Consider the following 24,442-nt stretch of genomic DNA (forward strand, 5'->3'; position numbering starts at 1 on the left):
TGCAACAGCATAGATGGACCTGGAGAATATTATACTAAGTGAAATAAGCCAGTCAGAGAAAGACAAGTACCATATGATTTCACTTATATATGGACTCTAACAAACAAATAAACTAATAAAATAGAAATAGACTCACAGATATGGAGAACACACTGACAACTGTTAAATGGAAAGGGGTTTGGGGCTGGGTGAAAAAGGTGAAGGGATTAAGCAAAGAAAAACACTCAAAGACACAGATAACAGTATGGTGATTACAAGAGGGAAAGTGGGATGGGAAGAGGCAGAAGAAGGTAAAGGGGAGATTAAATGGTGATGGAAGGAAACTTAACTTGGGATGGTGAACAAACAATATAAGATACAGATGATGTACTATAGAATTGTATACCTAAAACCTATATAATTGTATTAACCAATGTTACCCCAATAAATTCAATAAACTTTTCAAAAATGAGACTTAACCTAATCTCCTTGGGCTTCAAAATAATTAAAGGAAGAGAAAGATATATCTTTAAGGTGGCAGACAAGGTATACATTAACATCTTACCAAAATTAACACCTTGTACTAAGCAAGTGAGAACATACCAGACTTTCTGCTAACACAAAGGGATTCACCAACTATGTTCCCTGAAATTCAAAGTTCCATTAAGTTTCCGAAACTCTTGAAAGGAGATGCATGACACTGAAAGATTCAAGGAGTTCTCCTTACCCACAGAGATAAGGTGGTAATAGTTTTCCAACATGACATCCCTGTAGAGGGCCTTCTGATCAGTGTCCAGTTGCTGCCACTCCTCCTGGGTGAAGTCCACAGTCACATCCTTGAATGACACTGTTCCCTGTAAGGGCATACTCTAGTTCATCCTAAAGTGATTGCAACTAGTGAAAACTAGATATTGGAGATCTACCTTTGACCATGTTCAGTGGTCAGACTAGTTTTCTTATTTTGTTTTATACTGCATAACATTTTCTCTGAAAATATATTCACCTGTATTTACTTATTATCTCATGCTAAAAATATATGAGAACATACTATTTGCTTTGAATGTGATTGGTTACCTGGTGGACCAAAATGAATAAAACTCTGACCACAATAATGAGAAGTTGCAGGGTAAGAGAGAGGCATTGAATTATACACTCAATAGATATTACATATGCAATGATAGGAATGTGAACAAGGGAAAGTGCTACAAAGTGAAGGAAAATTTCATTATGTATTCCAAAGCTTCATTGAGGACATAAAATTTTTAAGTTCACAATGCATTTGTTTTGTAGGAATATAGGGCATCGGCTTTTAAAATTCATGGGTATAAAATAAACAGAAAATTCAGGAAATATAAAAGACAGTTTTTAAGAAAGAGTCTTTGCGCTCTAAGAAGGAAAAAGTACATGGAGATAGGCAGTGTGTATATTTATGAAATAATATTAGATTTTTTTCCAATAGATCAGTAGTCTTAAAAAATGTACTGAGAACACTCACAACAGATGAGTATTTATCAATTACCAGTAGGCATTAATGGCAATCCACATTGTTAATGACTAGAGCTCTTGAATGCAAACTGTAGTATTTTCCTTCCTTTCAATACACTGTCTTGTACATTCCATTATAATTAAAACTTCACTTTGGGCCTACTACTTCATGGAGTATAAAGAAAATGAAGAAACATTAAGTCAACACATATGTAATAACTTTTGTACTTTAGAGGCAATACTCTTGAAGACTAGAGATGGCTTGAGATGTGTTAGGTGAGAAAAACAATAAGGTAACCATTGTTAGAGATGTCTCCTAGATTAAGGTGTTATTAGTGGTCTAGACATGGGACTACTGGTTGGTATGATGAGTTACAACAGAATTGATCATAGATTGGTTGTAGAATGGAAAAAATAGGCATAGCTCTTCAGTCACCTGCATAAGCAAATGGGTAGCTGCTGGGACTAAAAAATGGAAATGGGAAACAGAAGAAAGTATAAGCTGGACCAAAGAAGGTAATGAGGTCAGCCTTGAAAATGTACTTGAAGTGACTATAGAACATACAGGTGGTGATAGCTGTTGGAGGTTGGATATATGGTTCTGACACTCTATCAGTGGTCGGCAAACTGCGGCTCTGGAGCCACATGCGGTTCTTTGGCCCCTTGAGTGTGGCTCTTCCACAAAATACCACGTGTGGGTGCAAATGTACAGTGCGATTGAAACTTCGTGGCCCATGCGCAGAAGTCGGTATTTTATGGAAGAGCCACACTCAAGGGGCCAAAGAGCCGCATGTGGCTCGTGAGCCGCAGTTTGCTGACCACTGCCTAGATCAGTGGTTCTCAACCTTGGCTGCATATTAGAATCACCTGGGAATCTTTTTAAAATCCTGATTTCTGGGCCTCATCCTCTGGAAATTCTGTTTCTTTGTTACTAATGTTGTAGCCCCACCCCATAACAAAGAAATAGAATTTTCAAAGGATGAGGCCCAGAAATCAGGATTTTAAAAAGATTCCCAAGTGATTCTAATGTGCAGCCAAGGTTGAGAAGCACTGCTCTAGATAGAGGTCTGGGATAGAGAGAGGTATTTGAGAGAGAGGTATTTGAGAATCACTAGAATCAGGTCAGTATAACCTTTACAGCAAATTTGATTGTGAATATAGAAAAAGAGACAGTGAAGAGAAGAGAACCAATTAGCATTTTTGGAAAACCAATATTTTAAAGACTGGTTGATGAAGATAAATCTTCTGAAAGAACAATATGAACACAGGACATTATATCACCTTTGATTCAAAAGTAGAATATTTTAAAAGTGGGCTAGCATACGCATTTCCTTCTCTTGTACCCAAATATAAAAATTAGAAGAAATAAAAACTATAATAAATCTATAACAGCACTGACATACTAGAAATGTTTTCACTGGCAGGCCATAGTTTGTAGAAATTGCTGGCAGACATGGATAAAATAGGGGATCAAAGAGAAGAAATGCAAAATCTCAGTTTTCTGATAAGCTTGCAAATAAATCTATATCCTGAAAACCTCACAAAACAGGACATCTTACCACAAACTCATAATGCTATCCATGACTGCAAAACCTAGGTCAGTGGGTATGGTCAAGGTTTTTCCATGTCTGCACCTTTACTCCTCACAACTTAGATCTCAAATCCATGTCTAGACTAGATTCATTCAAGTAATATATCCCCATTTAGATCAAGATAATACATTTCTGTTTCAGCAGTAACTTTCGTGAGAAGACAGAAATGATGATAATATACTCAATCTATATGTGAACATTGGTTCCAACTAGAAAGTGCACTTGGGGAAGGCTTAAATTTATCTGGTTGGAATAAGAGAAACTGGGAACAGGGCTGTTACTAGAATGAGGCAGGCAAGGTAGCTATGGTGCAAAATTTAGGGATGCACAGCTCTGAGAGTACTCCTTAAATTTTGTACCTAGGCCACCCAATCTAGGCCCTACTGGAGACCAGTTTCACGGATGCCAACCCTCATATCCGGGAAATTTAAGAATAGGGAAATAAATGTTCATATAATCTGAAAACAAGTTTTTCAGAAAGAAAGGAAACATCATCTCACCTGAGGCATAGCTGTGAGATTTGCAATAGATGAACCTTCTCTTTTGAGCTCTTCTTTTGGAAAGGGAAGAGTCCTGAGAAGGCAGAGATGGGAAGATACAAGGAACCATATGAAACCATATTTGACTTAGATCTCTCAGAATAACTCAGTTAAATCTACATCTGTTTTCACTATTTCAGCACTTGTCCACTCTGTATCCCATATAAATCCAGGATATAAATTAACTAGGCAAATCCTGCTCCCTCACCAACATCAGAAACCTAATCTCTTGGTGGGGTAGAATAAATTCTGGGGAATTTGTTGTGGCTTTGAGAGGGGGAACATTCCCTCTACAGATCTACTTTCATCTTCCATAGAGGATGGGTTTATTATATATTTCCAGTTTTTTTTTTTCATGGACTTTCTACCAATTTATACTGCCACCAGTAGTGCATAAGAATACCTCCTCATACCTTGATGAATGCAGCTAGCTGACAATAATTTTTCAATCTCTACTATCAATATTATAATTCTAATTTACACATTCCTTATGAGTGAGAATAAGCTCCTTTTAATAACTTTAAAGAAGATCCTAGCTGGGTAGCTTAGTTGGTTAGAGCGTTGTCCTGATACACCAAGGTTGAGGTTCGATTCCCGGTCAGGGCTCATAAAAGAATCAACCAAAATAAGTAGAACAACAAATCAATGTTTCTCTCTCTCTCTCTTTCCCTCCCCATTCCCCTCTCTTTAAAATCAATAAATAAAAATTTAGCGGGGGGGGGGGGGGGGGGGTAGGGGATAACGTGGGGATAAGGACACATATGTAATATCTTAATCAATAAAAATATATTAAAAAATAAATAAAAATTAAAAAAATAAGTTTAAAGAAGCTTTTATTTCCTTTATGTGATGGCATCTTCTTATAATATGTCTCTTTTTTTCCCATGGGTTTTTACTTCCTAATTTGTTGATATTATATTTTTAAATTTAGTAAATTAACGCTTTACCTACTTAAAGTTGCAAATAAATTTTCTTAGTTATTCATATGACTATTAAAGTGTTTTTGCTTTGTGAAGATTTTATCCAGTGTTTTATTGTTTAGCAGTACTACATAACATATAATCCATATTTTCTCAATTTATGTGAAATGCCATCTCTGTCATATATTCCATATCCCTATCTGCTTGAGAATATCTGGACTTTCTATTTCTCTACTTCATCTCTTTATTGATTCATCTGTTTCACACTATGTAACAAGCACAGTTATTAATAATAAATATTTATTATTAATTTCCTAATAGCTAATTTAAATACTAATAGTAAGCAACACTTTTTAGTAGTATAGGTATGGAAATAGAAAAGAATTGTACCTTTCTACTCTACAGGCTTCTACGCAGAAAGGATAGTATTTTGCTAAATAAAGTCAGAAGTATAGATTGATACAGTGAATATTTTAATTCACAAAATAACTATTTTAGTTACTAAAACAAGATGGGCCTTGTGATTAAAGGTGTACCAAATACTCTTTATTATTTTAGAATGCCCGAAGAAACTATTAACCTTGTCATCACTTTCACTCAGAAGCAGGAAATCTCAGAGATATCAGTGTTGAAAGCACTAATTATGGAACACTATTCATTTTAACACATTACTTTTAGTTCATATGGTGTTTCCCTGCAATGAATCTTACCATCTAGGAATTATAAAACTGTTACCTCTTCCTTTCCGATATTTATATCTCTATTTTATTTGCTAAATAGCTATTGAGTTACAATTTTGGAGGCAGATTTAATGAACGCTACTCAGATAATCACATCTTACATACCCAACTAGACAGGGGTCATGCAGAGTTTCTCCATCACAAAAAATAACAGTGGTTTACAAACACATGCATAGTTTACAGTCAATCAAACTTACCTCAGCAAACCAGCATCCCATAGCCCCCATATATCACAACCTCGGGCAGCACATTCATTACATAATTCCAGGCAAAGTCTCAAAATCATATTGCAAATCACTTTCGCTTCTCCATCATCACCTACAGCCTCAAATACGACTCACACCTGATCTCGAAATAGACAAAGGCAGAAGAAACCCCAGGTAGCAACATTACACCGTCCACTTTTCACACACAATCCTCCCTAACTTCTCGCAAACTAGCACGCACCCAAAATGCAGCGATCTGGGGCAGGAGGCCGCCTCGTTCGGCGCGCGCACACACACACACACACACACACACACACCTTCGGTGCGGCTTCTTCGCTGCCATGCGCTTCTTCAGATTCAAACAGACACAATCCCCCCTCGCAGAGCTCGTTCCAGATCACAAGCGATTGTCACCCTCACGGTCACGCCCACGGACCACGCCCGAGGCCCCGCTCAGAGATCTGAGTGTCTAGTTACCGCGGACCCAGTTCCAGCTCCCTTCTCTGAATAACCAGGACCGGCTTTGATCGCGGTTTCCTCCTTGGCCTCTGGGCTGGACCCCGCTTCCCTACGCTGACCTCCTGGCCCCCGAGCTTCCCGGTCTCTCCTTCTCCAGGGCCCCTAGGACTCACGCGTCTAGGACCCAAACACCTCACCCCGGGCCAGGGTCGGTCGTCTGCGCCTGCGCACTCCCGCGCGCGCCGGAGTTCCCAGGAGCCCGCAGGGCCTCGCGTCTGGAGCCCGAGATCCCAGCTGCTGCAGCGCAGGTCGGCTTGTGTCTCCGTCCGCGCTTTTCCGGCTTGGGCTACGTTTCTCACAGGCCCCTGGGGGAGCTAATGGACGTCGACTTCTTGCTCACTTCACGCCAGCCCTGCGGTCACCGTGATCTGCGTGGTGAGTGGAGGGCACAGGGGTCGGGGTTGCGGAAGGACATAGGAGGCCCGGAGGTTTCCGGGTGCGGGTGGAGGCAGAGGCAGCTGACTCTGGCCTGTGTGAATCACCTGCTGAGGAAGGTGATGGGGCGGGCGGGGGTGCATGATTATGTGGCTGCGTCAGCTTGGGATGTAATTATGAGAGTGCATGTCTGTGTGTGTAAGAGAGAGTGTGTGTGTTGTGTGTGCCTGTGCGTGCCCGAGATGTCTGCGTGGTAGGCTCCAGGGACCGTGAGTGGGGTGGGGGTGGACACTTTAATACAACCAGGGTTGGCGGTGACTGTGAGGTGCATTATACTGTGACGAAGTGATGCTGTGACTGGAGACTAATCAAAATTGTCGTAGTCTAGCTTTCATTACTTTTAGGAAGATAGTTTCATTTTTTAAAATTCTTAATTGTTTAAAGTATTACATATGTCTCCTTTTCCCCTCCATTGACCTCTCCCGGGCCACCTCCAACTCCAGCACTTGCCCTCACCCCCTAGTGTCTGTATACAATGGTTATGCTTAAATGCATGCATACAAGTCCTTTGGTTGATCTCTAACCACCTCTCCCCCTCGCCCTCACCTTCCCTCTGAGGTTTGACAGTCTGTTTGATGCTTCTCTGTCTTTAGATCTATTTTTCTTCATCAGTTTATGTTGTTCATTATATCCCACAAATGAGTGAGATCATGTGGTATTTATCTTTCTCCTACTGGCTTATTTCGCTTAGCATAATGCTCTTCAGTTCCATCCATGCTGTTGCAAATGGCAAGAATTCCTTCTTTTTTATAGCAGCGTAGTATTCCACTGTGTAGATGTACCTCAGTTTTCAAATCCACTCATCTGCTGATGGGCACTTAGGCTGTTTCCAAATCTTAGCTATGGTAAATTGTGCTGCTATGAACATAGGGATGCATATATCCTTTCTGATTGGTGTTTCTGGTTTCTTGGGATATATTCCTAGAAGTGGGATCACAGGGTCAAATGGAAGTTCCATTTTTACTTTTTTGAGGAAACTCCATACTGTTTTCCACAGTGGCTGCACCAGTCTGCATTTCCACCAGCAGTGAAGGAGGGTTCCCTTTTCTCTGAATCCTCTCCAACACTTGTTGTTTGTTGATTTGTTGATGATGGCCATTCTGACAGGTGTGAGATGATACCTCATTATCATTTTGATTTGCATCTCTCCGATGATTAGTGACTTTGAGCATGTTTTCATAAGTCTCTTGGCTTTCTGAATGTCCTCTTTCGAAAAGTGTCTATTTAGGTCCTTTGCCCATTTTTTGATTGGATTTTTTATTTTCCTTTTGTTAAGTTGTATGAGTTCCCTATAAATGTTGGAGATTAAACCCTTATCGGAGATAACATTGGCAAATATGTTCTCCCATGCAGTGGGCTTTCTTGTTGTTTTGTTGATGGTTTCTTTTGCTGTGCAGAAGCTTTTTATTTTGATGTAGTCCCATTTGTTTATTTTCTTCTTAGTCTCCATTGCCCTAGGAGCTGTATCTGTAAAGATATTGCTATGACAAATGCCTGCTATTTTGCTGCCTATGGCTTCTTCTAAGATTTTTATGGTGTTCTGTCTTACGTTTAAGTCCTTTATCCGTTTTCAGTTTATTTTTGTGTATGGAGTAATTTGGTGGTCTAGTTTCATTTTTTGGCAAGTATCTGTCCAGTTTTCCCAACACCATTTATTGAAGAGACTGTCTTGTCTCCATTGTATGCTCTTGCCTCCTTTGTCAAATATTAATTTAGCATAATGGCCTGTGTTGATTTCTGGGTTCTCTGTTCTGTTCCATTGATCTATATGTCTGTTCTTGTGCCAGTACCAGGCAGTTTTGAGAACAGTGGCTTTGTAGTATAGTTTGATATCTGATATTGTGATCCTTCCAACATTGTTCTTCTTTCTCAAGATTGCTGCAGCTATTCGGGGTATTTTTTTTATTCCAGATGAATTTGTTCTAGGTCTTTGAAGTATGCTGTTGGTATTTTAATGGGGATTGCATTGAATTTATAGATTGCTTTGGGTAGTATGGACATTTTAATGATGTTGATTCTACCAGTCCATGAACATGGTATATTCTTCCATTTGTTCATGTCTTCCTCTGTCTCTTTTTTTAGCGTCCTGAAATTTTCTGAGTACAGGTCCTTTGTCTCCTTGGTTACATTTGTTCCTAGGTATTTTAATTTTTTTGTTGCAATGGTAAATGGGATTGCTTTTTTAATTTCTCTCTCTGTGAGTTTATTATTGGTGTATAGAAAAGCCATAGACTTCTGGGTGTTAATTTTGTATCCTGCTACATTGCTGAATTCATTTATTTGGTCTGGTAGTTTTTTGATGGAGTCTTTGGGGTTTTCTATGTACAATATCATGTCATCTGCAAATAAGGACAGTTTTACTTCTTTTCCAATTTGGATGCCTTTTATTTCTTCTTCTTGTCTGATCGCAATGGCTAGTACTTCCAGTACTATGTCAAACAGGAGTGGTGAGAGTGGGCATCCCTGTCTTGTTCCTGTTGTTAGGGGAAATGGTTTTAGTTTTTGCCCATTGAGTATGATATTGGCTGTGGGTTTGTCACATATGGCTTTTATTATGTTGAGGTATGATCCTTCTATTCCTACCTTGCTGCGAGTTTTTATCAAGAAAGGGTGTTGGATTTTGTCAAATGCTTTTTCTGCATCAATTGATATGATTATGTGATTTTTTTTATCTCTCACTTTGTTTATGTGATGTATCACATTTATTGATTTACGGTTATTGTACCAACCTTGTATCCCCGGAATAAATCCCACTTCGTTATAGTGTATGATCTTTCTAATGTACTGCTGGATCCAATTTGCTAGGATTTTGTTGAGGATTTTAGCATCTATGTTCATCAGAGATATTGGCCTGTAATTCTCTTTCGTTGTGTTGTCTTTATCTGGTTTTGGGATTAGGGTAATGCTGGCTTCATAGAATGAGCTTGAAAGTGTTCCTTCCTCTTGAATTTTTTGGAATAGTCTTGGGAGGTTTTAGTTCTTCTTTGAATGTTTGGTAAAACTCCCCTATGAAGCCATCTGTTCCAGGGCTTTTGTTTGCTGGAAGTTTTTTGATGACTGCTTCAATGTCCTTCATAGTTATTGGCCTATTCAGATTTTTTTATTCTTCCTGATTGAGTTTTGGGAGGTCGTATTTTTCTAGGAATATGCCCATTTCTTCTAGGTTGACCAGTTTGTTGGAATAGAGTTCTTCATAGTATTTTTTTTTTTTACAATCCTTTGTATTTCTGTGGCTTCTGTTATTTCGCCTCTTTTATTTCTGATTTTGTTTATTTGGGTCCTCTCTCTTTGCTTCTTGGTGAACCTGGCTAGAGGTTCATCAATCTTGTTTATCTTTTCAAAGAACCAGTCTTGGTTTCATTGATCTTTTGTGTTGTTGTTTTGGTCTCTATGTCATTTATTTCCATTCTGATCTTTATTCTTTCCTTCCTTCTGCTCACTCTGGGCTTTTCTTGTTGCTCTCTAATTCTTTAAGATGTAGAGTTAGATAATTTATTACGAGGTTTTCTTGTTTTATTGAGGTAGGCCTGTACTGCTATTCACTTCCCTCTCAGGACTACTTTTACTGTGTCCCACAGATTTGGGATTGTGTTTTCATTGTCATTTGTTTCCAGGATGTTTTTATTTTTTTATTTTTTCTTTGATCTCTTTGGTAACCCAATCATTGTTTAATAGCATACTATTTAGCCTCCATGTATTTGAATATTTTGATTTTTTTTATTGTAGTTGATTTCTAATATGCCATTGTGATCTGAGAAGATGCTTGATATGATTCCAATCTTCTTGAATTTGAAGAGACTTTGCCTGTGACCCAATATGTGGTCTATCTTTGAAAATGTCCCATGTGCACTTGAGAAGAATGTATATTCTGTAACTTTGGGGTAAAATGTTCTGAAGATGTTGATTAAGTCCATCTGATCTAGTGAGTCATTTAGGATTGCTGTTTCTTTGATAATTTTTTGTCTGGAGGATTTATCCAGTGATGTCAATGGGGTATTAAAATCCCCTATTATGATTGCATTGCTGTCGATCTCTCCCTTGATATCTTGCAGAAGTTTTTTTTTTTTTTAATGTATTTCGGTGCTCCTGCATTGAGTGCATATATGTTTACCAGAGTTATATCCTCTTGTTGTATCGATCCCTTTAGTATTATGAAGTGGCCTTCATTATCTCTTATTATGGCCTTCACTTTGAGGTCTATTTTGTCAGATATAAGTATTGCTACCCAAGCTTTTCTTTTCATTTATAGTTTCCTGAAAAATATTTTTCCATCCCTTCACTTTCAGTCTGTGTGAGTCCCTTGTTTTGTGGTGGATGTCTTGAAGACAGCATATAAATTGGTCATGTTTTCTTATCCATTCAGCCACTCGATGTCTTTTGATTGGAACATTTAGTCCATTTACTTTTAAGGTTATTATTGATAGGTACTTGTTCATAGCCATTTTTATTCTTTATACTTGTGTTCCTTCTTCCCTTTCTATTTCCTTTTTATAGCAGTCCATTTAGCATTTCTTGCATTACTGGCTTGGTAGTGATAAACTATCTTAGCTTTTTTTTAATCTGCAAAGATCTTGATTTCCCCTTTAATTTTGAATGATAGCCTTGCTGGGTAGAACATTCTTGGATTCAGTCCCTTACTTTGCATCACTTTGCATACTTCATTCCATTCTCTTGTGGCCTAATGTGTTTCTATTGTGAAATCATTTGATAATCTAATGGGAGATCCTTTGTAGGTAACTCTCTGTCTCTCTCTTACAGCCTTTAAGATTCTCTCTTTGTTTTTAACATTTGCCATTGTAATTACAATGTGTCTTGTTGTGGGTCTTTTTGGGTTCATCTTGTTTTGGACTCTGTGCTTGTGTGATTTTTTTGTTCCCCAAATCAGGGAACTTTTCTGTCATTATTTCTTCAAGTAGGTTTTCTAATCCTTGCTCCTCTTCTTGTCGTTCTGGCACCGCTATTATGTGTGTGTTGCTTCATTTCATGTTGCTCTAAAGCTCCCTTAGGCTCTTCTCCTGCTTTCTAATTTTTTTCTCCAATTGCTGTTTAGATTGGATGTGTTTTTCTGCCTTATCTTTTCACTAATTAAGTCCTCTGCTTCTTCTCATTTTCTGTTGAAACCTTCCATTGTGTTTTTATTGTAGCTATATCATTTTTATTTCCTATTGTTTCTAACATAATTTGTTGATTTTTCTCATCCAGTTTATGAACTGTATGACCCTTACTCTGAATTCTTTTTCTGACATATTGCATACCTCAGTTTCATTTAGTTCCTTTTCTGGTGAGTCCACCTTTTCTTTCCTTGGGGGGTGGTGGTTGTTTCTTTGTCTCCCCATTTTTTCTGTCTCTTTCTGGCCCTGAGCACCCTGCTTGGAGTTTGCGAGGTTGAAGACCCTATCAGGGTAATGGTCCAGAAATCGTTAGCCCAGAGGCTGGGTCTGCCTTGAGTCTCACACTTTTATTGTCTCTGCTCTGAATTGTATCCCTTTTTCCCATGGATCTGGTTCCTCAGTTGTCTGCTTCAGATATTTGAGGTGGTGGGAGTGTGTGTACAGTTCCTCTGATGCGTGACTCCCTGTGAGGACCCAGAGCCCTCTGGCATGCAATTCGCTGTGCGCCCTGGCACCCATGGCAGGATGGCACTCTAGGTCCCTCTGGCAGTGCACTTGCAGTGCAGTCCTGTGGCCCCTGGCTGGGAACACTGGCTTGCTCCAGGTCTCCCCTGCAGGACTGTATCAGGGGCCGTGGAGAAGCAGGTGCGGGTTGCTCTGGGTCGCACAGTCAGAGCTCCCCTGTGGTCTGAGTGGGGTGCACACTGGGTTTCTCCCTAGGTTGCCCCGGCAGCAAGACTCTAGGCTTAGGGTGGAGTGGGCGCAGGTTGCTCTGGGTTGCACAGTCCTTGCTTTCTTGTAGCCTAGAGTGAGATGCGGGCTGGGTTGCTCCAGTTCGCCCTTCTTCAGTGTGGAGCAGGGGCAGGTTGCTCTGGGCTGCTCAGTCTGAGCTCTCCTGTCACCCCGAGTGAGGTGCACATTGGGTTGCTCTGGATGGCCCCGGCAGGACTGTCCTGGGGGCCAGAGTGGAGCAGATGCAGGTTGCTCTGGGTTGTGTAGTCAGAGCTCCCCTGTGGCCTTGAGTGAGGCATGTGCTGGATTGTTCTGGGTCGCCCCTCCTGAGCTGGGGTGAAGTGGACATGGGTTGCTCTGGGAGTCCCCCCAGCAAGGCTGTCCAGGTGACTGGGATGGAGTGGGCACTGGTTGCTCTGGATAGCACAGTCCGTGCTCTCCTGGAGTGGGATGTGCTCTGGGTTGCTCCAGGTTGCCCCAGCAGCAGGTCCCGGGGCTCAGGGTGGAGCAGGTGTGGGGTGGCTCCAGGTCAGGCTAGCAGCATGGTTCTGGGGTCAGGGCGGGGGTGGGGCACAGTGTTCCTACTGGCTTGCACTCACTGCAGGGTCTCGGAGCCAAATCCTAGAATGCTGGATCCCGGTGGGCTGGTCTAGAGCTTCATTTTTGCAGTTCTGGGGCTGAGGAATTTGTGGACAAGATCCCCACATGACTTATTCTGTACCTGTCAAAGACTCTGAGGCCCTTGTTAACCATAGAGGCCCCTGTTCTATTGAAAAGCCACTGTTGCCTTCTTCAGTGCACCTGTATCCACTGTCTAGCCTAGTATTGTTAATACACAGTAGCATGCAGTACATCAATTGTAGCCTCTTCTGTAGGCCATTGTAAGTTCCATGGTTCCCTGGAATTTGTTGCCCTGGGTTTTTTTTCCCCATTACCTCTGTCATTTCACCTTTTCCCCATTAACTCTGTGCAGACACACTGCACAGAAATGCTAGCTGCACAAAAATGGCTGTGAAAGGGAAGTTGAATATGAGATCTGGAATGATGGTTCCAACTCAAAAAGCACAGCCCTGTGTTTATTATGGCAATTTTAGAGCTGGACTTCCCCTCAAGGCAGGGAAAATATGATAGGCACTAAGAACAGTATTCCTTCCTCTTAAGGTTCCTCTTCAAAGTTCTATGGGAGCAAGCTGCATGTTGGGGATCCAGAGAATTTTAATAGCTCTGTTGACAGGAAACTGGAGAACATGGAATCAGATTCCATTCCCAAGCTTTAGTGCACCTGACTTTTCTTTATGACACAGGAAAGGATCAATAGTATTCTAGTCTTTCTCAAACTCCCATCTTGGTATGTTTAATGTAGATAAAGGGGGCTTGCTAGTGCTAACCTAAAAATAAAAGACCTGTCAAAGTGAAAGGCAAAAAGCATTTATTTGAGATAAAAATGAATAGGTATTCGGGAATCAATAATTCCAGCCCGGAGCCCAAATAACTTAGGAAACAGAGGCAATGAGTATTTTTGAGAAAGGGAAGGAAAACAATAACATCATTTTATTGGTGCAGATAACATAATGACGCTAATACTATACAATGTTTTTAATTTTCAGCCCAGTAGTCATAATAATAGCTGCTTTATTGTTATCTTTGCAAACAGTTGTTTGGGACACAATGTTGCCTTATTCCAGTCCAAAGGTTATTTTGCCCTGTTTTAACATTTCAAGGTTTGATGCATGAAACTTACAAGGCAGTTCCTCTGGCATGGCAGCTCCAGCTCCATTTTAAACTGTCTCTATTTTATTGTTGTTTGCACTAGTAATGAAGACTACAAATGTAATGATTCCCATTTCCTTCCAAGTTTTGCTATACTACAAAAGATGAGCCATGAGAGGAGAAAAGTGTTGCAGTGGGTTCATCTCAAAATCAAGCTAGAGGTCATTTTGAGCTTTTTCTTTGTTTTATGAAATGCATGTTTGTTTTTCAGGATATAAAATAACCACATCTGAAATGCCCAGCCACATAGTGACTTACCCATTTATCTGGTTTTTAGGCCTTCTCTTTCCGGTTAATGATGGTACAATGAGAATGGATCCCCTTCTTTCCCAGTACCTCATCAAATGTCCTTCCTGCAGTTAATTTTCATATAATAATTTGGCAACACCTCCCCCTTGTGCCTTTTGTTCTAAGGAGTCTTGTGATGCAGAAGTAAGACTTTTTTTTAACCTGGTAATTTGTTAGGGAAGAGAACAATGCTTAGGTAGAATTACACATTAGATATCTTAGGTATTCTTCAGAGACATGAGTGGAAAAATGGCAAGACATGAGATGGTTTGATTGATTTCAGTAAATAATTCTTCTGCTTTGAAGGCCTTTAGGAATAAGAGTATTATTGGGGGCGGGGGTGGAGGGATATGCAGAGAAATCTCTGTCAAGAAGGGCAGAAGGAATTTATTTCCCAGAGGATACATTAGGAGATTTATGTTGTATCACATAGTTCTTGTAGAAGATTTGGCAGCATCAGTTTTTTTAAAATTAATTTCAATATTAAATTAGTTCCAGGTATATAATATAAATTACACATTTATATAAATTACGAAGTAATCACACCATTAAGTGCAGTATCCACTTGACACCATACATTGTTAATATAAAAATTATTGACTATATCCCTGTGCTATACTTTCATTGTAGGGGAGCACGGGAGACTTGGTTGGAAAGTTTGTAAGGAGGAAATTCCGACCTAGGGGAGTTGGCTGAAGGTGACTGCCCCTAATTGTTCCTTGACCTTTCCAAACAAGTCTGTGTACGTGCAGACCCTCAGGTGTTTACCGGAATCTTTATGCTTAATCTTTAGGTGTCCTTGCTTAAAGGACACTGCAGACACATGTGTTCTCCCAAGAATACTTACCCTACTGGTTGTATCTAAAAGTTAAACTTTATCTCAAACTGCTATTACAATAAAAGCCTGAAGAGGCTGTTTGGTTCCTATTGCCAGGCAGTCCCTTAACCCTCTCTTTCACAGGAATCATGTGTCAGAGTATTCATCCATCGCTCAGGGTCTGCTGGTCAGCCCTGGCATTTCATACCTATGACTATTTTGTAATTACCAATTTGTGCTTCTCAATCCCTTCACCTTTTCCAACCAGCCCCTTTACCTCCCTCCCATCTGGTAACCATCAATTTGTTCTCTGTATCTGAGTTTGCTTCTGCTTTGTTCATTTACTTGTTTTTTAGATTCCACATATAAGTGAAATCATATGGTATTTGTCCTTCTCTGTCTGACTTTTTTCACTAAGCATAACAAACTCCAGTCCATCCATGTTGTCAAAAATAGTAAGATTTGTGTATGTGTATTGGTATATTCATATAATCATATCTTCTTTACATGTAAATATATGAGATAGAAGAAAAGTCAACCTCAAAAGGACACAAACTGCATGATTCCATTTATGTAACATTCATAAAATAATATAACTATACAGATGTAGAACAGATTAGTGATTGCCAAGAGATAAGAATAAGGGTGTAGCTACAAAAAGAGAATACAGGGTGATGCTACTTTCTAGTATTTTGACTACTGCAATGGTGATACAAGACTATATGTAATACACACTCTCACACACACGCAAATATGAGTGAAATCTGAATAAGTTCTGTGGATGGCACTAATGTCAATTTTTTTGTATGACATTGTACTATAGTTGTGTAAGGTAGTAGGGGAAGTGTGGAGAAAGGATACATGCAATTTCCCTATACATTTCTTTGTGATTTCCTGTGAATCCATAATTATTTGAAAATAAAAAGTATTTTTTTTAAATTTCACAGATTGCCTTACATGAATATGTTTTTACAGTGAAAACTCATGATTTTTTTACTACTGAGTGCCACACAATGTGCTTTGACTCATATTTCTTCCTTTCTCCTCAAAGTGTTCTCTATCCCTTTCTCACTTTCTTCTCCTTCTGGTGTCTCTATGATGCAATATTGTTACATTTTATGTTGTCCCAAAGTTCCCTTAAACTATACTCCTGCCTTTTAAAAAATATATATTTATTGTTTAAAGTATTACATAAGTCTCCTTTTTCCCCATTGACCTCTCCTAGGCTGTCCTCACCCCCCATAACATGCCCTCACCCCCCTACTGTCTGTGTTCATTGGTCATGCTCATATACATGCGTACAAGTCCTTTGGTTGATCTCTTACCCCCTCACCGCCCCCCCACCCTGCCTTCCCTCATAGATTGGACAGTCTGTTTGATGCTTCTATGACTCTGGTTTTATATTTTATTTGTTCATCAGTTTGTGTTGTTCATGATATTCCACAAATGAGTGAGATCATGTGATATTTATCTTTCTCTAACTGGCTTATTTTGCTGAGCATAATGCTCTCCAGGTCCATCCATGCTGTTGTGAATGGTAAGAGTTCATTCTTTTTTACAGCAGCATAATATTCCATCATGTAGATGTACCACAGTTTTCTAATCCACTCATCTGCTGATGGGCACTTAGGCTGTTTCCAAATCTTAGCTATTATAAATTGTGGTGCTATGAACATAGGGGTGCATATAGCCTTTCTGATTGGTGTTTCTTATTTCTTCGAATATATTCCTAGAAGTGGGATCACTGGGTCAAATGGAAGTTCCATTTATCTTCCTGCTTTGTAATTATTTTGTCTTTTTTTTTGTTGTGATTGAGTGATTTTTTTCTATTTTGTCTTCTAATTCACTAATTTTATCTTCTGCCTTGTCTGGCCTACTGATTACTCCTTCCAGTGAATTTTGTATTTCCGATATGGCATTCTTCATTTCCACCATGCTTTCTATATCCTTCTTCATGCTGATGTTGTTCTCCCTAGGTTCCTTGAGCATTCTTATAACCTTTACTTTGAACTCTATCTGATAAATTGCTTGCCTCCATTTTATTTAGCTCTTTTCTGGAGTTTCCTACTGTTCTTTTATTTGGGGCTTGTTGTTTTAGGAGAGGGAAAGAGAAACATTGATTAGAGAGACATATTGATCAGTTGCCTCCTGCATACCCACTACTAGGGATCAAGCCCGCAACCCAGGCATGTGCCCTTACCAGGAATAGAACCAGTGACATCTTGGTGCATGAGATGATGCTCAACCTACTAAGCCACACCAGCCAGTGATGGGGCTGGTTTCTTTGTCCCCCCAATTTGGCTTTCTCTTTGTGTTAGTTTCTATGTTTTAGAAAGCACTGCTCTGGTTCCTGTCTTGATGGGATGGCCCTCTGTAGTAGGTATCCTGTGGCTCCCAGTGGTGCAGTCTTCTTCATCTCCTGAGCTGGGTGTGGGGTGATTGGACCCTCATGTTGTAATTGGGTGTTTATTGCTGATGGTCTTTTTGTAGTTGGAATCCACCCTCAGGCTAATTATGAGGCTCAATCCCACACCAGTGTACAAACTTCTGTGAAGGTACAGTCTCGAGGTTTCTTGATGGGCTCTGTGGAACAATCATTAACCCTTCAGGCTGGGTATCTATAGAGGCAAGCCTTTATTGCCATGTATAAGACACTATTCAGGGGCTGCTCCCCAAGGTGAGGTTGTTCCTAACAGGGTCTGGAGCCTCCTGAGATCCACCTTTGGGTGTACAGTTTGTATGTCTAATTGGGTTGAACTTTTGTTGCATTGGTTCTGGGTCCTTTTGAGTGGGTTTCAGGTGCAGATGGCTGACAGATGTTGGGTATAACTGTCCTTGGGCTTCTTGTGTTTAGTTAAAACTCTGTTCACTGTTAGACCTATGTGTTCAGGGGAAGGACCAATCCATGCAAATGGGTTGGCTTTGTTTAGCTTAGTGCTGGTGGTAGATCTGTGGTTAGACCCATGCTCCCTGAAGTCCTCCTCTCGTGTCAGGTACTCTGACTCCCATATGAGGTTGCTTGGTCTTCCTCCAGAGCATCCAAAAAGAATCTGCAGAATGGACCCAGGCTAGCCTAACTTGGGATAGTAGGCCCTCTGCTTATAGTCAGACACCCAACGAGGGGAAACTACTCTGCTTCAAAACCAAACTTCTTAGTGCAAGCATGTCAAACTCATGGCCCGCGGGCTGCATTCAGCCCACAATGGATATTTTTGCGGCCCAGCCAATACAACGGTATGTCAGAAACGTTTTAATAAAAATTTCGTAACTTAATTTTTACAATATCCTATTATACATAATTATTAATAACAAACTACAACGTTCGCTAATGGCTGATTACTATAATCGTGTTGCATTCATTTCCCTTATGTGCCTTATGTGCAGGCGCACCATTTCTCTTCACTACTACTAGCAGCGAATATTTTAGCAGCTGATTGCCACGTCATTAGTCTTGTACTGACTTGGTGTGCGAAACAGGAAATATTTCGCTTTCGGAGAACAAGAAAAATAGGTTTATTTGCGTACGCTTATTAATTTATGCAGTTTTTCAGTATCTGGTAAGTTTTAATGTTCAACAAAAAGTATTAATTTTTATTAAAATGTTCTATTATTTTATGTTAACGATTATTCATTTATTTCAGCCGTTTGTATTCAGCATGTCTCTATCAAAATAAAACTACTTTTCTATGAAAATTGAAACTTTTGTTTTTTTGCGGCCCACATAAACTTAAACCTTATTTAACATGCTTGTCTCAGTGTCTACCAGAGACTCCAACTCTAAATCCCCCTAAGGGGGCTTGCTGCAGGTTCAGGTTGGGTACAGTCTGCAGTCTTCTCTGCTGGAGTAGTTTCAGTTCACCTGGGCTCAAGGTATTGATCAAAAGAGATGTCAGTTCAATTCCTGGTCAGGTTGTGTGCAGGTTGTGGGCTCAGTCCCAGGTGGGGATGTGCGGGTGTGTGTGGGGGGCGATTGATTCTTTTTCATCATTGATGTTTCTATCGCTCTCTCCTTCTCCCTTCCTCCTGAAATCAATTTAAAAATATATGTATATTTTTAAAAGAGTCTCTTCCCTACAAATTTCCCAAAAGGAAGAAAAAAAAAAGAGTCTCTGATTGAGGATTTTGTAGGCCCCACCCTGAGGAGGGGGCTAAGCACCTCCTCCAGTTCCAAAAAATAGCCTTTGAGGGTCTCACATTTGCAATGTCCTTCTCTGAGCTGCTCTCCCATTCCCCACAGAGCTGCACCCAGCATGGGTATCCAGGACTTCACAGAGCTGAAACAACCAGTCTTTTGTTGGGAGTGGTGTTTATGGCCTGCAGGAGGGGAAACAGGCTCTACTTCTCCTTCCCGGGGCTGCCTGGGGGAACTCACAGGGAACTCACATCAGCCTCCCCACCATGCAGTCACAGAACCCAGCATTCTTCCAGTTGTATCCCCAATAGGAGCCTCCCTGGGGGATTGTAGCTGGACATTTGTAAACAAGGATCTGAAGTCCTGCCAAGAAGAAGTGAATGTTCACAACGTGACTTGCAAGCAAGTCACGCTGGGTCAAGATTGCACACAATCTTGAGTTCCGGGAACATTTACCTCCCTGAGAAAGGATAAGATTAAATAGTCGTGGGTAGAGCAGAAAGGGAGGGGACAGCTGCAAGTTGTCTTTAATGCACTATCCTCCTGTCTAATAAAAGAGAAACATGGTAATTAGCCGTACCTCCGCTACCCTTCCCATTGGCTAATCAGGGCAATATGCACATTAACTGCCAGCCAAGATGGCAGCCGGCAGCCAGGCAGCTGACGCGAACAGGGAGGCTTGCTTGCTCGAGTAACGGAGAAAGCGAGGTTCCCCGCCTGCTTGCTGGCCTCTCAGCTGCTCTCTAAGAAACATTGAAACAAATATAGAAGCTAAACAAAACCCCAGAAACCTGCTTTCAGTCAGCCAGGCTTCAGCCAGCAGGACCGCAACATTGTTTCAAATACAGAAGGTAAACAAAGGCCAGAAACCTGCTTTCAGCAGCCGAGGCCTCAGAGCTGGAGCCAAGCCTCAGAGCTAAAGCTGGACCAGAATGAAAAAAAAAAAAAAGGAAAAAAGGAGAGATTGGGAGCTTCAGTCACCCACCAGCCTGAAAATGGCCCTCAGCCCCTCACCCAGACTGGCCAGGCACCCCAGTGGGGACCCCCACCCTTAAGGGGGTGTGACCAGATGCAAACAGCCATCATCCCCTCATCCAGGCTGGCCAGGCACCCAAGCGGGACCCCCACCCTGATCCAGGACACCCTTCAGGGCAAATCAGCCGGCCCCCACCCATGCACCAGGCCTCTATCCTATATAGTAAAAGGGTAATATGCCACCCAGCACCGGGATCAGCAGAGCAGTGAGGCCTCCCGGCACCGGGATCAGTGTGACGGGGGCAGCGACCAAACCCCCTGATCGCCCTGCGGCTCTGTGTGTGACGGGGTGGGGCCACAACCTCCCTATCCGCTCTGCTCTGTTCGTGACAGGGGAAGGTGCCCCAACCCCCTGATCAGCCCTGCTCTGTGCCTGATAGGGGGGAGCGACCAAACCCCCTGATCGCCCTGCGGCTCTGTGTGTGACAAGGTGCAGCGCCCTAACCCCCTGATCGGCCCTGCTCTGTGTGTGACAGGGTGCGGCACCCCAACCCTCCCACCCCCTACGGGCCCTGCTCTGTGTGTGATGGGGTAGAGCCATAACCTCCCCATCGGCCCTGCCCTGAGTGTGACAGTGGCGGCACCCCAACCCCCTGATCGGCCCTGCTCTGTGGGTGATAGAGGGTGGTGCCCCAATCCCCTGATGGGCCCTGCTCTGTGCGTGACAGGGGGGAGCTCCTCAACCCCCTGAATGTCCCTGCTCTGTGCATGACGGGGGAGCTCCCCAACCCCCTGATCGCCCTGCGGCTCTGTGTGTGACAGGGTGCGGCGCCCCAACCCTCCCCCCCCATCAGCCCTGCCCTGAGTGTGACAGTGACGGCACCCCAACCCCCTGATCCGCCCTGCTCTGTGTGTGACATTGGGCGGTGCCCCAACTCCCCTATCGGCCCTGCTCTGTGAGTGACAGGGGGAGCTCCTCAACCCCCTGATCGGACCTGCTCTGTGCGTGACAGGGGGGAGCTCCCCAACCCCCTGATCGGCCCTGCTCTGTGTGTGATAGGGGGGAGCTCCCCAACCCCCTGATGGGCCCTGCTCTGTGTGTGACAGGGTACAGAGCCCCAACCCCCCTGATGGGCCCTGCTCTGTGAGTGACAGGGGGCAGCGCCCCAACCCCCTGATCCTCCCTGCTCTGTGCGTGACAGGGGGCGGTGCACCAACCCCTCAATCGGCTCTACCCTGAGCATGACTAGGGGTGGCATCACAACATCCCGATCCACCCTGCTCTGTGCATGACAGGGGGTGGCGCCCCAACTCCCCAATTGGCCCTGCTCTGAGCCCGACCAGGGGCTGTACCTAGGGTTTGGGCCTGCCCTCTGCCACCCAGGAGCAGGCCTAAGCCAGCAGATCATTATCTCCCAAGGGGTCCCAGACTGCGAGAGGGCACAGGCCGGGCTGAGGCACCGCCCCCCCCCCCCGAGTGCACAAATTTTTGTGCACTGGGCCTCTAGTTTGTTATAATATAGAACAAAACAAGATTTAGTTGATTAACTGCTGACGCACTAACCTTGTGCCAAACCCCAATAAAAGCAATGGTTGAGGGTACAGAGTTTGTTACATGCCTGAGTGAACTGTAGCCCTCTGTCCGGCAATCAGTCGCCTGTGTGCTCATCTTACCTCTGCGTCTTCAGTTCATTAAACATCCATCAACACTTGGCACCCTGAATGTGGGACCTTAAGGTAAGTGCGAGGAACGCACAGGACCAAAAGGGAAAAAGTCTGCGGTGGTTTATGCAAAACTTTCAGCAAGCCAGGCAGAGCAATGGGGAACTCCCCAACAGCAGAGGGTCAATATATGACTCTGCTGCGTTTGATGCTTAAAAGCACTGGGTTTAGTGTGTCTGAAGACACTTTTAGGAAATTAGCTAGAGAAATAAGAAAGCATTGTTATTGGTTTGAGCCGACAGTCAGAAATCAGTTAAATCTAAAGGTTTGGAAACAGGTTGTTCATGTGCTATGGCGTGCTCATCAGAATGGAGATCCTATAGGACATGAAGTTTGGTCCTTGTGTACTTTGATTACTATGACTCTTAAACCTTTGCAGTCAGAATCAGATTACGAGGCTGCTCCAGTTAAAGTTACTAGCTCTCGTTCTCGCTCCGCTTGTGAAACTAATAAAGACATGCCTAATAGACCATTACCTTCTTTGCCTCATGAAAATAATACGGAACAAAAAAGGAAAGATTTTGAACAGAAGTTGGAGGGATATGAAGATATAGAAGGGACTGATAAAGAGGGCATTCAGGATTTCTCAGAAAGTGAAACTAGTAGCACTGATTCTAGTAGTAGCGAACGGAAGAGATTATTAAAAAAGAAAAGCAAAAAAAAAGAAAAGCAAAACAAGGGATAACGAACAAGTTATTAAAAGATTTGCTGATTCATATGAAGGCTTTAATATGTGGTATCCCACCACCTCATGTTAAACCCACTAATAAGTTACAGGAATTAATCAAAAATGCTTTTCCAGTTCAACAGCCACTGTTGGAGGAGCCCGGAGTAATTCCCACGGCTCCTCCTCCAGACCCACCACATTATTCCAGAGGGGCACATCGGCAATTCCAGCTGCCCTTGCCTACTGAAATAAACAAAATATTATTAGATTTAGAACCTGGGGATGAGATTGTTCCTCCCACATGGAGAAGAAATGACGATTTCCTTGCATTTCCAATACAGCGGCAGCAAATGCCACCGGATCTGCAACAATATCCCCAATATCCAAATGGTTAATGCAGAAAAGGAGGGGGGCCGTCATCAGGGAGAGCAGGGAGAGTTTTTGTACTTATCTGAACTATGCTAGACTCAAGACCGCAAACTGCTACTAAGCACAACAAGTTTTTCTCTGTCCCGATTTGTTCTCTTTAACCCTTCCTAAAGAAAAATTAGAAGCGCTACATCAACTAATTAAAGAACAGCTAGACCAGGGTCATATTGAATATTCCTCTAGTCCCTGGAATTCACCTGTGTTTATTATTAAGAAAAAACCTGGCAAGTGGAGAATGTTAACTGATCTACGGAAAATTAATGAAGTTATACAACCAATGGTACCCTTACAGCTTGGGATTCCTAACCCCTCGCTAATTCCTAAACATTGGTCATTGTCATAATTGATTTAAAAGATTCTTTCCTCACTATTCCTTTGTAACCTCAAGACTGTGAGAAATTTGCATTTACTTTCCCGGCTTTAAATCAGGCTCAACCCACTCAATGGTATCAATGGAAAGTCTTACCACAAGGAATGTTAAACAGTCCCACTATGTGTCAGGCATATATGCATCAACCTTTAGAAATAGTCAGAAAAAGATTTCCTAATGGAAATCCTTATATAAATGATATTTTAGTAGCTTCTGAAATTCAATCACAATTACAGGAGATTTACCAATACCTCCTTGAAAAACTCCAAGACTATGGATTAGAAGTAGCCCCAGAAAAGGTACAATGACAGGAGCCATAGAAATATCTTGGGCAAAAATTAACAGATGGCTCCATTATTCCACAGAAGGTTCAAATTAGAAGAGACAGTTTAAAGACTCTAAATGATTTTCAAAAGTTATTAGGAGACATTAATTGGTTGAGACCCAGCCTTGGTATACCTACTTATCAACTGACTAATTTATTTCAAATCCTAGAGGGGCCATCTGAATTGGATAGTCCCCATGTTTTAACCCCTGCTGCAGAAAAAGAATTAACTTGGATAGAACAGCATGTACAACAAGCACAATTAGATAAAATTCTTTCCATAGACAATTTTAAATTATTAGTTTTCCACACTGAGCATTCTCCTACAGGGTTACTTGTTCAAGACAGTAATGTTGTTGAATAGATTCTTGCCTCATAAATCACGGAAAAAATTACAGACTTATATTCAAAAAATTTGCCAAATTATTTACAAGGGAAGATTAAGATTAAGGCAATTATATGGTTTAGATCCAGAAGAAATTATAGTACCTTTTACTGTCAAGGAAATTCAAGAATTGTTTCGAATATATGATGATTGGCAAACTGCTTGTGCTCATTTTTTAGGGAAAATACATAATCATTATCCTACAGATAAAAGGTTACAATTTCTTAAGAAAACCCAATGGATATTGCCTCATATTATAGCTAATGAACCAGTTCAAGGCCCTACTGTTTATACCGATGCTAAC

At 41.7% G+C, this 24,442-nt stretch overlaps 1 protein-coding gene across 4 annotated transcripts in view; it reads right to left on the reverse strand.

Annotated features, from left to right (window-relative positions):
- Positions 1 to 6,127, reverse strand: part of ZNF382 (zinc finger protein 382) — a 53,705-nt gene extending 47,578 nt beyond the window's left edge. The window contains exons 1-3 of one of the 4 annotated variants that reach the window (XM_070398427.1): positions 6,118 to 6,127; positions 3,557 to 3,629; positions 707 to 833 (exon numbers count right to left, since the gene is read on the reverse strand). In XM_070398427.1, coding sequence (XP_070254528.1) covers positions 707 to 833; positions 3,557 to 3,565 — 136 coding nt within the window. In that variant the 5' untranslated portion in view covers positions 3,566 to 3,629; positions 6,118 to 6,127. The other 3 variants (XM_070398426.1, XM_070398428.1, XM_070398425.1) reach the window with 3 other exon arrangements.
- Positions 6,128 to 24,442: the final 18,315 nt, after the last annotated feature.

This window comes from Myotis yumanensis, unplaced genomic scaffold, assembly GCF_028538775.1.
Source record: "Myotis yumanensis isolate MYYU_CA2020_CCGP unplaced genomic scaffold, mMyoYum1.0.hap1 SCAF_18, whole genome shotgun sequence".
In the NCBI taxonomy this organism is placed as follows: domain Eukaryota; kingdom Metazoa; phylum Chordata; class Mammalia; order Chiroptera; family Vespertilionidae; genus Myotis; species Myotis yumanensis.